The sequence below is a fragment of the Aphelocoma coerulescens genome, chromosome 7 (assembly GCF_041296385.1).
Source record: "Aphelocoma coerulescens isolate FSJ_1873_10779 chromosome 7, UR_Acoe_1.0, whole genome shotgun sequence".
Classification (NCBI taxonomy): domain Eukaryota; kingdom Metazoa; phylum Chordata; class Aves; order Passeriformes; family Corvidae; genus Aphelocoma; species Aphelocoma coerulescens.
Genome location: NC_091021.1, coordinates 5,555,155 through 5,567,342, shown reverse-complemented (window position 1 = coordinate 5,567,342; position 12,188 = coordinate 5,555,155). Strand labels below are relative to the sequence as shown.

At 47.2% G+C, this 12,188-nt stretch overlaps 1 protein-coding gene across 16 annotated transcripts in view; it reads left to right on the top strand.

Moving 5' to 3' along the window:
- Positions 1-12,188, top strand: part of PCNT (pericentrin) — an 82,481-nt gene that overhangs the window by 47,827 nt on the left and 22,466 nt on the right. For 14 of the 16 annotated variants that reach the window (XM_069021888.1, XM_069021885.1, XM_069021879.1 and 11 more), the window contains 3 exons: positions 9,586-9,756; positions 11,327-11,479; positions 11,908-12,093. In XM_069021888.1, coding sequence (XP_068877989.1) covers positions 9,586-9,756; positions 11,327-11,479; positions 11,908-12,093 — 510 coding nt within the window. The remainder of the gene's footprint in view (positions 1-9,585; positions 9,757-11,326; positions 11,480-11,907; positions 12,094-12,188) is intronic. The other 2 variants (XM_069021884.1, XM_069021881.1) reach the window with 1 other exon arrangement.

Here is a 12,188-nt window from a genome sequence, read left to right as displayed (position 1 = left end):
AGTGGAGCGCTAACAACAATTACATGCCATGGCATTTTTCTGTAAAAATACACTTCATGTGAATGATAATTGCAGAGTTTTACTGTCCCCCAAATTCCAACATATGAAAAATGCATGTATTGCAGGTAATAGAGAAATAAGGAATAGGTCTGGAAATAGATAGTCTTGAATATAGAACAGTGGGGGTTTGTGAGGAATACTGAGTAAAGTCACAGCTAACAGATCCATTTGCCCTGCTGTGATGTGCATGGAGCAGGTCTTTGTTTTATCCTGCTCTAATTCCTTTCAGTGGTTCATGTTGCTAATTTGTAACATTGTCTCGGTTTTGAAAGACAGGTGTCTGCTAAGGAAGGCAGAAGCCTCCCTTGAAGTGGCAGATATAACCCCTTTCCCTCTGAGTTATTATAATTTGGAAATCAAGGGCCTTTAGGCAAAGATGTGGGAAATAGGAATAACAGTTTTTTACTATATATATATATATATAGTGATATATAACCAGTCAAACAAAACAACAACAACTCTGACAGTAATAGCAAACACAAACCCAGTCCCAGCCTTCTCGGCTGTCAGGCCCTTTCCCCTCGGGTGCAGTTCCGCTCACAGCCGGCAGGGGCGCTGGCGGCTCCCGGTGAGCAGGGCCGGTGCAATGGTTCCTCCGTGGCTGCAGGGGGCGCTCCGGAGCGAGCTCGGGGATCACGCGGCTCTGGTGCCCTGGGATCCTGGGGAAGGATGGAACAAAGAAGCTTCACAAACCCCTGGGCAGCCGATCCCGAACTCTCGGAAACAGCAGGCTGGAGCGGCAGGCACAAACACAAATCCCGGGTGGCAGACGAGATGTATCCAAAAGGGGAACCCCCCGGAGGTCCAGGCAGGCAGGGCAAGCACGGCTACAACGCAGCAAAGGCTCGAAGCAGCAGCGGGGCAAGGCGGCCACAGCCCAGCCTCCAGCAGGGCAGGGAAAGCAGCCCTGGGATCCCGGCGTTGTTTCCAGCAGCAAGAAAGGCGGCTGAGAACAGGAACCAGCAGCTCCCCCCTCTGCAGCCTCTCTCTCCGGGCGCTGAGAGCGAACTGAACTCACACCCAGGTGAAAACAAAAGCCTGGCCATGCCCTTTTGTCTTCTCTTAAGTACGGCCATTTGTCCCCTAGCAACATGCATATGGGAAAAAATTCCTGTAACAGGAAAAAACTAGGACTAAACTAAAAACCCCAACATTATCCACCCCAAATTTTTTCCATACTAACATGTTACATGAAACTTAACCTTTTTAACCATATGAATACATGCATCACCCGAATTATATACATATATACGTGCTGATACTGATACACTGATACAAGTACAGAGCCATGGGTAGTTCACCCTAAAACAAGGTCCCCTTGCGGTATGCATTGGGGTCTCTCCATCCCTTTGCATCACCCACCAGGTGCAACCTGGTCCCTGAGCAAAAAAAACCCCACAGATGGGTTTGTCTTTGCTCAAGGCAGACTTTACCCAAACACTTTTTCCAAGCATACCTCTCACGTGCACCACTGGAACCTTAACCCCGTCTGTCATTTGTAGGGGTTCAGATTGGGCAGGGCCTGCTCGGCTGGTGGAGACTCGGGTGTTAACTAACCAGGTGGCTCTTGCTAAATGCACCTCCCAGTTTTTGAAAGTCCCCCCACCCACTGCCTTCAAGGTGGTTTAAAGCACCATTTTTAGAGTCCATTACACCACTCAACCTTCCCAGCTGCTGGTGCATGGTAAGGGATGTGGTACACCCACTCAATGCCATGTTCTCTAGCCCAGGTGTTTATAAGGCTGTTCTTGAAGTGAGTCCCATTGTCAGATTCAATTCTCTCAGGGGTACCATGCCTCCAAAGGACTTGCTTTTCGAGGCCCAGGATGGTGTTCCAGGCAGTAGCGTGAGGCACAGGGTAGGTCTCCAGCCATCCAGTGGTAGCTTCTACCATTGTGAGCACATAGCGCTTGCCTTGGTGGGTTTGAGGCAGTGTGATGTAAGCAATCTGCCAGGCCTCTCCATACTTGTATTTGGACCACCGCCCACCATACCACAGGGGCTTCACCCGCTTGGCCTGCTTGATCGCAGCGCATGTCTCACAATCGTGGATGACCTGGGAGATACTGTCCATGGTTAGATCCACCCCTCGATCTTGTGCCCGCTTATAGGTGGCATCTCTGCCCTGATGGCCTGAGGCATCATGGGCGGGCCCATCGAGCTAGGAACAACTCTCGTTTATGTTGCCAATCCAAGTCTATCTGGGACACCTCTATTTTTGCAGCCTGATCTACCTGTTTGTTGTTACGATGTTCTTCATTAGCCCGGCTCTTTGGGATGTGAGCATCTACATGACAGACCTTCACAGGTAGCTTCTCTACCCGAGTGGCAATGTCTTTCCACTCCTCAGCAGCCCAGATTGGTTTTCCTCTGCGCTGCCAGTTTGCCTTATTCCACCTTTCCAGCCAACCCCACAGAGCATTGGCTATCATCCATAAATCAGTGTAGAGGTAGAGCTTTGGCCACTTCTCTCTTTCAGCAATGTCCAGAGCTAATTGAACGCCTTTGAGCTCAGCAAATTGGCTGGATCCACCTTCTCCTTCAGTAGCCTGTGCAACTTGTCGTATGGGGCTCCATACAGCGGCTTTCCATTTCCGGCTAGCGCCTACAATTTGGCAGGAACCATCAGTGAAGAGGGCATATTGTCTTTCACTCTCTGGTAGCTCGTTATATGGTGGGGCTTCTTAGGCACGCGTCACCTGCTCCTCTTCTTCAGAAGATAACCCAAAAGTCTCACCTTCCGGCCAGTTCGTAATTATTTCCAAGATCCCAGGGCGACTTGGGTTTCCAATTCAGGTGCGCTGCATGATGAGGGCGATCCATTTGCTCCAAGTAGCATCGGTGGCGTGATGTGTGGAAGGAACCCTTCCTTTGAACATCCACCCCAGCACCGGTAGTCGGGGTGCCAGGAGGAGTTGTGCCTCTGTGCCAATTACTTCTGAGGCAGCTTGGACTCCTTCATAAGCTGCCAAGATTTCTTTCTCTGTGGGAGTGTAGTTGGCTTCAGACCCTCTGTAGCTTCGGCTCCAGAATCCCAGTGGTCGGCCCCAAGTCTCACCAGGCACCTTCTGCCAGAGGCTCCAGGACAGACCATTGTTCCCGACTGCAGAGTAGAGCACATTCTTCGCCTCTGGTCCTGTCCTGACTGGGCCAAGGGCTACGGCGTGAGCAATTTCCTGCTTGATCTGGGCAAAGGCTTGCTGCTGTTCAGGGCCCCAGTGAAAATCGTTCTTCTTGCGGGTAACCAGGTAGAGAGGGCTCACGATCTGGCTGTACTTGGGAATGTGCATCCTCCAGAAACCTATGGTGCCTAGGAAAGCTTGTGTTTCCTTCTTACTGGTCGGTGGAGACATCGCAGTGATCTTATTGATGACCTCAGTGGGAATCTGACGTCGTCCATCTTGCCACTTTACTCCCAGGAACTGGATCTCTTGGGCAGGTCCCTTGACATTGCTCTTCTTGATGGCGAAACCAGCTTCCAGGAGAATTCGGATGATTCTCTCTCCTTTCTCAAACACTTCTGTTGCGGTGTTCCCCCACACAATGATGTCATCAATGTACTGCAGGTGTTCTGGGGCCTCACCCTTTTCCAGTGCAGCCTGGATCAGTCCATGGCAGATGGTGGGACTGTGCTTCCACCCCTGGGGCAGTCAGTTCCAGGTGTACTGCACACCCCTCCAGGTGAAAGCAAACTGAGGCCTGCACTCTGCTGCCAGAGGAATGGAGAAAAATGCATTGGCAATGTCAATAGTGGCGTACCACTTTGCTGCTTTGGACTCCAGCTCATACTGGAGCTCCAACATGTCCGGCACAGCAGCACTCAATGGTGGAGTCACTTCATTCAAGGCACGATAGTCCACAGTCAATCTCCATTCCCCATCAGACTTGTGCACAGGCCAGATGGGGCTGTTGAAGGGTGAGTGGGTCTTGCTGACCACCCCTTGGCTCCCCAGCTCACGGATCATCTTGTGGATGGGGATCACAGCATCTCGATTTGTCCGATACTGCCAGTGGTGCACTGTCGAGGTGGCAATTGGCACTTGTTGCTCTTCCACTTTCAGGAGCCCAACTGCAGAAGGATTCTCAGATAGTCCAGGCAGGGTGTTCAATTGCTTAATGACCTCTGCCTCCACAGCAGCAATCCCAAATGCCCACCTGAGTCCTTTTGGGTCTTTGTAATAGCTATTCCGGAGGAAGTCTATGCCCAGAATACACGGGGCCTCTGGGCCGGTCACAATCGGATGCTTTTGCCACTCCTTCCCAGTCAGGCTCACCTCAGCTTCCAAAAGGGTTAAGTGCTGTGATCCCCCGGTCACCCCAGCCATGGATACAGGTTCTGCCCCCACATGTCCCGATGGCATTAAAGTACACTGTGCCCCAGTATCAACCAATGCATCATATTTTTGTGGCTCTGATGTGCCAGGCCATCGAATCCACACCGTCCAGAAAATGTGGTTCTCCCGTGCCTCTTCCTGGCTAGAGGCAGGGCCCCTCTAGCCCTGGTTATCATTCTTTCCCTGGGCGTACACGCTCGAGGTACCTTCAAGGGGATCCGACATATCATCCTCTCTTCTGTAATACCTGGCAGCTCGGTCATGGGAGGCTGAGGCTACTTTCACCTTAGCGGAACCCCCTTGGTTAGTGCCTCCCTCCTTGAGTTCACACACCCGCGCTGCCAGGACAGAAGTGGGTTTCCCATCCCACCTTCTCATGTCTTCCCCATGCTCACACAGGAAAAACCACATCTCAGCTCGTGGGGTGTACCCTCTCTCTCTAGCAGGGGGACGACGGGCTCTGACCTGGGGGCCTGTGACTCGCACTGGTGCCACACTGACCTTCCTCATCTCCTCCCTTATCTCCTTTATCTCTTCTTTGAGGTCCTGGACCACAGCAGAGACATGAGCTTTCAGCCGGCCATTGACCATACTGTCATAATTCCTGAGCTTGTTGGCAACAGCGCCCACTGTTTCTCGGTTATTGTCAGCATCAATCGTTGCAATGAAGGTGGTGTATTGCGATGGCCCTAGCTTTGCCAGGTTCCACATCATCTGTCCTGTGCACCTGACCTTATCAGGGTCATTACCGTGCTGTCCATCCCTCCCAAAGAGTACCTCTAATACTGCCACCTCTCTTAGCTGTTGGATCCCTTCCTCAAGTGTCTTCCACTGCATTCTATGATGGTACTCCTGCATTCTTTCTTTATGAATGAACCTTTCTCTCACACTCATTAAGAGCCGGTCCCAGAGAGAAAGGGGCCCTGGCTCCCTCACAAATACCTGGTTCACACCTGGGTCCTGGGTCAACGATCCCAGATACCTTGCCTCACCACTATCCAGTTGCACACCTGTGCCCATAAGGTCCCAAACCCGAAGCAGCCAGGTGGTATAAGGCTCACGCCCCCTTCGCACAATGTCGTCTCGCATACCACGGAGACTGTCGTACGACAGGGACTCAGTGATGATTTCTGGCTCTGGCTCTCCTGCTGGTTGTGAGGGCCCTGGTTCCCCATCATCATTAACTGGTTGTACTGATTTGGTCTTACACTTCCTCCTTTGCACAGGGGCGACTGCTGCTGGCTGTGCTTGTCCTTGTGGTTCAGCTGAAACCTGGGCGGTTGTAACATCCGTGGGTTCCACTGCTGCACCATTGGACTCACCCTCTTTGAGGCAGGGAGAGGGTTTTTGACTAGCTGAGGAGGTGTATTCCCTTAGCAATTGGCATATCTCCTGGCCCATCTCCTGGCCCATCTCCTGGCCCATCTCCTGGCCCATCTCCTGGCCCATCTCCTGGCCCATCTCCTGGCCCATCTCCTGGCCCATCTCCTGGCCCATCTCCTGGCCCATCTCCTGGCCCATCTCCTGGCGCACCTGGCCCATCTCCTGGCATATCCCCTGGCGCACCTGGCCCATCTCCTGGCACATCTCCTGCATCCCTTTTGCCAGTACCCCCACCCAATTCGGGTAGTCCATTTCTGAGGTGGGCTGTTGGGCGGTATCAGGCTGTGGGGCAGGGTCTCTAGTGTCTGGGGCTGTGTCAGGCTCTGGGGCTGAATCAGGCTCTGGGGTGGGATCTCTAGTGTCTGGGCCATGTCAGGTTTTGTGGCAGGATCAGACTCTGGAGTAGGATCTGTAGTCTCTGGGGCTGGTGTCTGGGTAGTTATCCAAGCCAATCTCAACTTATCCTTGAATGCTAAATAGAGTAGGCCTACCAGCAGCAGATGGTTAGTATTCAGAGGGAATCTAAACCCTTCGAAAATTGATGGGGTGTGTCCAAAGAACTGGTTGAGGGGTTGGGGGAAAACTTCCCCTGGTGTCATTTCCTCACAGAAAGGTACCATTGTTAACATAACCCCAAAAACATGCACTCAGTGTGTGATAGCCCTTTATCCATGTACCCACATTCCAGAGGAAGTTAAAAACCCATGAATTCCTCACCTTCTCGACCCATAGCACAAGCTGGATAACAGCAATGGTAGCCTTAGTCAGAGGACCCATATTCAAGTAAGGAGCTGCAAAGGGGAAGAATATAGCCATGGTCACATGCCACCTGAACCAGGGTAAAGTAGACCACATAGTGCTGCCTAACAAGGTTCCAATATCCAGCACACAAAATTAAGTTATGCAGGAACTGTTATTCCTTTTTCACCTCTCTCTCTTAATGCCCTCAGGCCCCACGGTTGGGCGCCAAGATCTGTCTCGGTTTGAAAGACAGGTGTCTGCTAAGGAAGGCAGAAGCCTCCCTTGAAGTGGCAGATATAACCCCTTTCCCTCTGAGTTATTATAATTTGGAAATCAAGGGCCTTTAGGCAAAGATGTGGGAAATAGGAATAACAGTTTTTTACTATATATATATAGATATATAACCAGTCAAACAAAACAACAACAACAATGACAGTAACAGCAAACACAAACCCAGTCCCAGCCTTCTTGGCTGTCAGGCTATTTCCCCTCGGGTGCAGTTCCGCTCACAGCCAGCAGGGATCGCTGGCGGCTCCCGGTGAGCAGGGCAGGTGCGATGGTTCCTCCGTGGCTGCAGGGGGCGCTCCGGAGCGAGCTCGGTGATCACGCGGCTCTGGTGCCCTGGGATCCCGGGGAAGGATGGAACAAAGGCTTCACAAACCCCTGGGCAGCTGATCCCGGACTCTCGGAAACAGCAGGCTGGAACGGCAGGCTGGAGCGGCAGGCACAAACACAAATCCTGAGTGGCAGATGAGATGTATCCAAAAAGGGGAACCCCCCGGGGCTCCAGGCAGGCAGGGCAAGCACGGCTACAACGCAGCAAAGGCTCGAAGCAGCAGCGGGGCAGGGCGGCCACAGCCCAGCCTCCAGCAGGGCAGGGAAAGCAGCCCTGGGATCCCGGCTTTGTTTCCAGCAGCAAGAAAGGCGGCTGAAAACAGGAACCAGCAGCTCCCCCCTCTGCAGCCTCTCTCTCCAGGCGCTGAGAGCGAACTGAATTCACACCCAGGTGAAAATAAAAGCCTGGCCATGCCCTTTTGTCTTCTCTTAAGTACGGCCATTTGTCCCCTAGCAACATGCATATGGGAAAAAATTCCTTTAACAGGAAAAAACTAGGACTAAACTAAAAACCCCAACAAACATTGAAGCTCCTGGATAGGCTTGTGCTGGGGAGATTGCTCATCCTCTTGCTTGAGACCTAAGAAGTGGGGCTAATTTAGGGAGTATGATCTCCTGTGGATTTTGGGATTCATGGAAGAAGACACCGCATTAGACTACATGTGAATGACCACCCAGAAGCTTTTACAGTGAAGGGGCATTATATACAGCCCTGATTTTTGCCTGGTTTGCCACTTGATTTTGCTGGGTCACTGTAGCAACCTCAGGACATGGCAACTAAAGAAGGCCAGGAGGAACTGAACTCTTGTATGCAGGGCTATACTGACACTGCACACTTGCAGCTTTGCTGTCCAGGAAAGGCAGGAACACTGGAGCTAAGGCAGCCCACTTCCGCAGGAGTCTGGGTTGCACATTGTTGCTGAAGAGTTTTGGTCAGTGATCAGTGTGGTTTGGGTAACGTGTTTAGTTGATAAAAAACACCAAAAAAAAGGCTCTGCTGTTGCTTGGGGTTTGGTTTTATGTGTGTTCTTTCCTGAGGAGCTGCCAGAGGGGCTGGTTGATATCACAGGTTTCATGTGAGGGCAAGAAAAACTTCTGTTTTTCCCTTATCTTTTGATATTGTGATATGGTATTAACTTTGCAATTTATTTTTATTTTTTTAATTGCTACTACTTTCAGTTTACAATCCGAAGATGCTAGCTATGTACTCTGGGTCTTAGATCTCTTGAACTAGAGAAAAGATTTATGTATTTTTTTTACAAATCATACAATGAGTCTAAAATAACATATTAAAGATATGTGCATTAAACTATGAGCAGAGTAAGTGTTGAACAGCAGAGGGAATTACTGCCTTAGGTTTCTTGTCCAGCTTTCCTTTACTGTATGAAGTACAGATATGTATGCTTATTGTGATGCCATTAAGATTTTTTGCCTTTTCTTTTATATCCCTGTTGTACCTTTTTTACAACTTCTGTATTCTTATTACTTTTTTAGACTTAGCTACATTCTTAGACTTACTTGTCAGGCTGAGAGACTAAACATTTTAGAAGCTTAGAAGTAGTTAGGGATCAGTGTGCCCCAGACCTCAAGGTCCTCTCCAGAACACATTCTGTAAACTAAGATAGAACCATCCAGGGGAAGGCTCCTTGGGGAGGAGAGCTCACTTGAGCCTTTCACTGGGGAATCTTTGATAGATATGCTAATTAGTAAGACCTATAATGTTATACCAGATCTTTTGTGGGGGGATTGCAGGGTGCATTTTGGTGCATTCCACCTGGACGTAGTGCACCTAAAGATCCTTAAAATAAATACCAAGGTAAAATCCCTTTTCCTCTTCTGTGTTTGACTCTTGATTTTAAGACCAGGAAAAGGCATCAATTGTTTGGACAATTCCCAAGTGAACCTTCCCTCCTTGGACTGACCCAGCTCTTGAGAAGGACTGTGAGAGAAGGAAGATCAAAAAAGAATTTTTTAAATAAAAATACCATAGCTTGGCAGATCACAGGTTGGACAAACTTAGTCCTGCTTTATCGCAATCTGATTGAACTTAATGTATTTATGACTAGGTTTTGATCTGCCCAGAACTCTTAATTTCTTAAATTGTGTCCATCTGTCAAATTTAGTTTGGCACATATGGTAACATAAGAAATTTGGAAATGGCTATAAGGCCAAGATGTTATGTTCTTAAATGTATAAAATGCTGTGTAACTGAGTATAATTATCATTGAATGCTAAATTTTCAGAAGTTTTAAACTTGGATTACAAAAAATAAAGGGGTAAAAACTTTGAGCTAAAAACATTCAGTTGTTTTGAATTCCTGTTTATAGGCCTTTGGGATTATGTACTTTTCTTGTACGGAGTGTGCCAGGGTCCATGAAGTGTTTCGGATTGTCCCGGTTAGGTAGGTTTGTATATTAACAGCAATTCTAACATTAAAAAAATCATTTTCCAGGATAAAGAGGCATTGCAACAGCAGCAGTACAACAACCTGATGCAGATCTCTGCCCTGCAGTCTAAACTGGATGAAGCGAGGCACCGAGTGCCAGTGGATGGCAGCTCTGCTCCGGTGCTGAAGGAGCAGCTACAGGCAGAGCAGGAAGCACTTCAGGCCAAGGAGAGAGAGGTGAGAGTTTTGGGAGAGTCCTGCAGACTTTGAGTTGCTTTAGCCTCAACTAACCTTCCTTTTTCTTGCTTTGTTTTGTGTCCATCTCCCTTCCTGCTGGAAATGGTCTTGTGATGATTCACATAACTTTGAGACTGATCAGTATCAGTTGTCAACTGATTTTCCTTTCCTTCCAAAGTTGAAGTGGGTAGATAAGTTTTTGTTTGAGAGTCAGGGATAATTCCTTTAAGACCAGAAAGGGCAATCACCCACAATGGTGTAATTTAATCTGTTTTGAGAGAATGTTTGTGATGAGTTTTTGTGTCAAGCTAAGAAGAAACACAGAGAAATTGGTCCCAACATTTGGAACTTTTATGGGATTTACATGTTGCATACACAACCCCACTGTATGTTTATATTGTTACTAAATAATTATTATAATATCTGTGATATAGAAACACAGTCCAGTTAAAGACATGTAAAGAAGAAAAACAGGAGTGATCCTTCAGTCTACACCATTCTTTCAAGAGCAATAGAAGATAATAAAAATTAATTTCTTACAGATGGACTTCCCATTTCTCTTATGAAGTTTTATTTCAACAATCATAATCCCCAAAGCCACTATACCTTGCTACCCATTAAGGCAAAAGATGATAAAAACATTACACTGCAGAGAAAAGTGTGGTTATTGAATCATCTCTTTGTTGTCTGTGTTACTGGGATTGGCACTGTAGTGCTCATTTCTGGCTTCTGGGAGGAGAAGGATGGTGTTTATATTGGCTGCTTGCCATTGTTGCACATCAAATGCTAGTATGTCTGATATTGTTACGTCCAGTGGCATCAGTCAAGCCTTGATCGTTCACAATACAGATTAATGGATCTTTTGTGAGCAGATAGATTTTTTTTTTTAAAAGAACACAGAAATCCACCTTTGTAGTACTTTGATTTTGCAGATGAGGAGCTGGAACACAAGCTTCTCACTCTCCTTTTATGTCTCAGATTGAGGAGTCTGACAGCCGGACTGACAATCTCACAGAGTCAGACCTGAAACCAGTCAGAATTTACCAGAAATTACCAGAATATTACAATGAAATTTTGCAGCTTTAGTAAAACTCACAGAGATGGCCAAGAAGATAATTAATAAGAGAAGATGTTCTGGACACAAGGAGAGGATGTTCTTGTTATGGGACATTGAGAGTGTACAAGGAATAACTTGTGAATAATATGTAGCACCTATACTTTTGCTTGTATAGCTGATTGTTAATTGCCTGAATGGTCATTGTTTGTTAGAGAGCCTTGTCATTGTTTGCTAAGCAGCCAGTCTTAAATTAGGCCACAGCCACTTTGAAGAGGTATAAGAATAGCAGTAGAGAAAAGAAAAAATCTTTCTACCTCTTTTGACTATGGTTTATGACTAGTGTGGCTTTTATGTCTGCCTTGACAAAAGCTACATCAGATATTTTATTAATGCAAGTTGATTAGAGTTTAAATCATTGAAGTTGCTTAAGTTACTTCTTGCCATTAAATAATACAATAAATGAAGTTTTATCTTAGAGCACTTAATTGAAACAACTATGCATATTTTTTGTAGATTGCAAACTTGCTAGACCAACTAGAACAATATAAAGATAACCTGAGCAAGAAAGATGAGGAGATATTGCAGCTGAACTTGCAGTTAGAGATACAAAAAAACCTTAATACTTCCAACATTGTCCAGCTTCAGGCAGAGAATGCACACTTGAAGGTAGGTTTCTTTAGCTTTAGTGCACTGCCTAAAATGTCAGAGACCTGCTTTCTTGAGTGTTGAAGTCTTCATCTCATGATGTTGTAAACAGATGTTTGGGTTGTTTCTCTTGCCAGCAGAACGTTGCGTTACCTTTACAAAACTGATGCTGGGTGTATTGCAGAACCAAAGCCCCCCCCCGTATTCTTGATTCATGCTCATAGCATTATCTTATACAGTGATTTGATTTAAATCAAAGCTGAGATTATTTTCTGGGTTGGGGCAGTCCAACACAGTGGTGCAAACCCAAAGAAGCTGTAGTTGTGTTCCTGAGTTCATCATTACAGTAAAGAGGAGAATGTTTAAATAAAGCCCCTAGTTCTGTTCTGCCATTAGGTTGAGAGAGAAAGTCAGTCCTTTCTAATGAGATGATTGTTTTTTCTGGTCAGGAGGATCTAACAGAACTTCATGTGAAGCAAAGTCAGGACCTGGGTATTAGTGATTCCTCAGCTTTGTCATTCCCACAAGCACTGCTTGAAGAAAAGAATCAAGAAATCGATCACTTGAATGAGCAGATGAAGAGACTTCAGCATGAGCTGCAGAATGCTCTGGAGAATAAAGTAAAAGTGCTTACTGTATGTTCATTGCTTGATTTTGGGGTGAAGCAAGGTGTGCAGATTCTTACTGTAAAAGAAATCTGTTTGATAATTCTCTTAGGAAAGTGGGGATT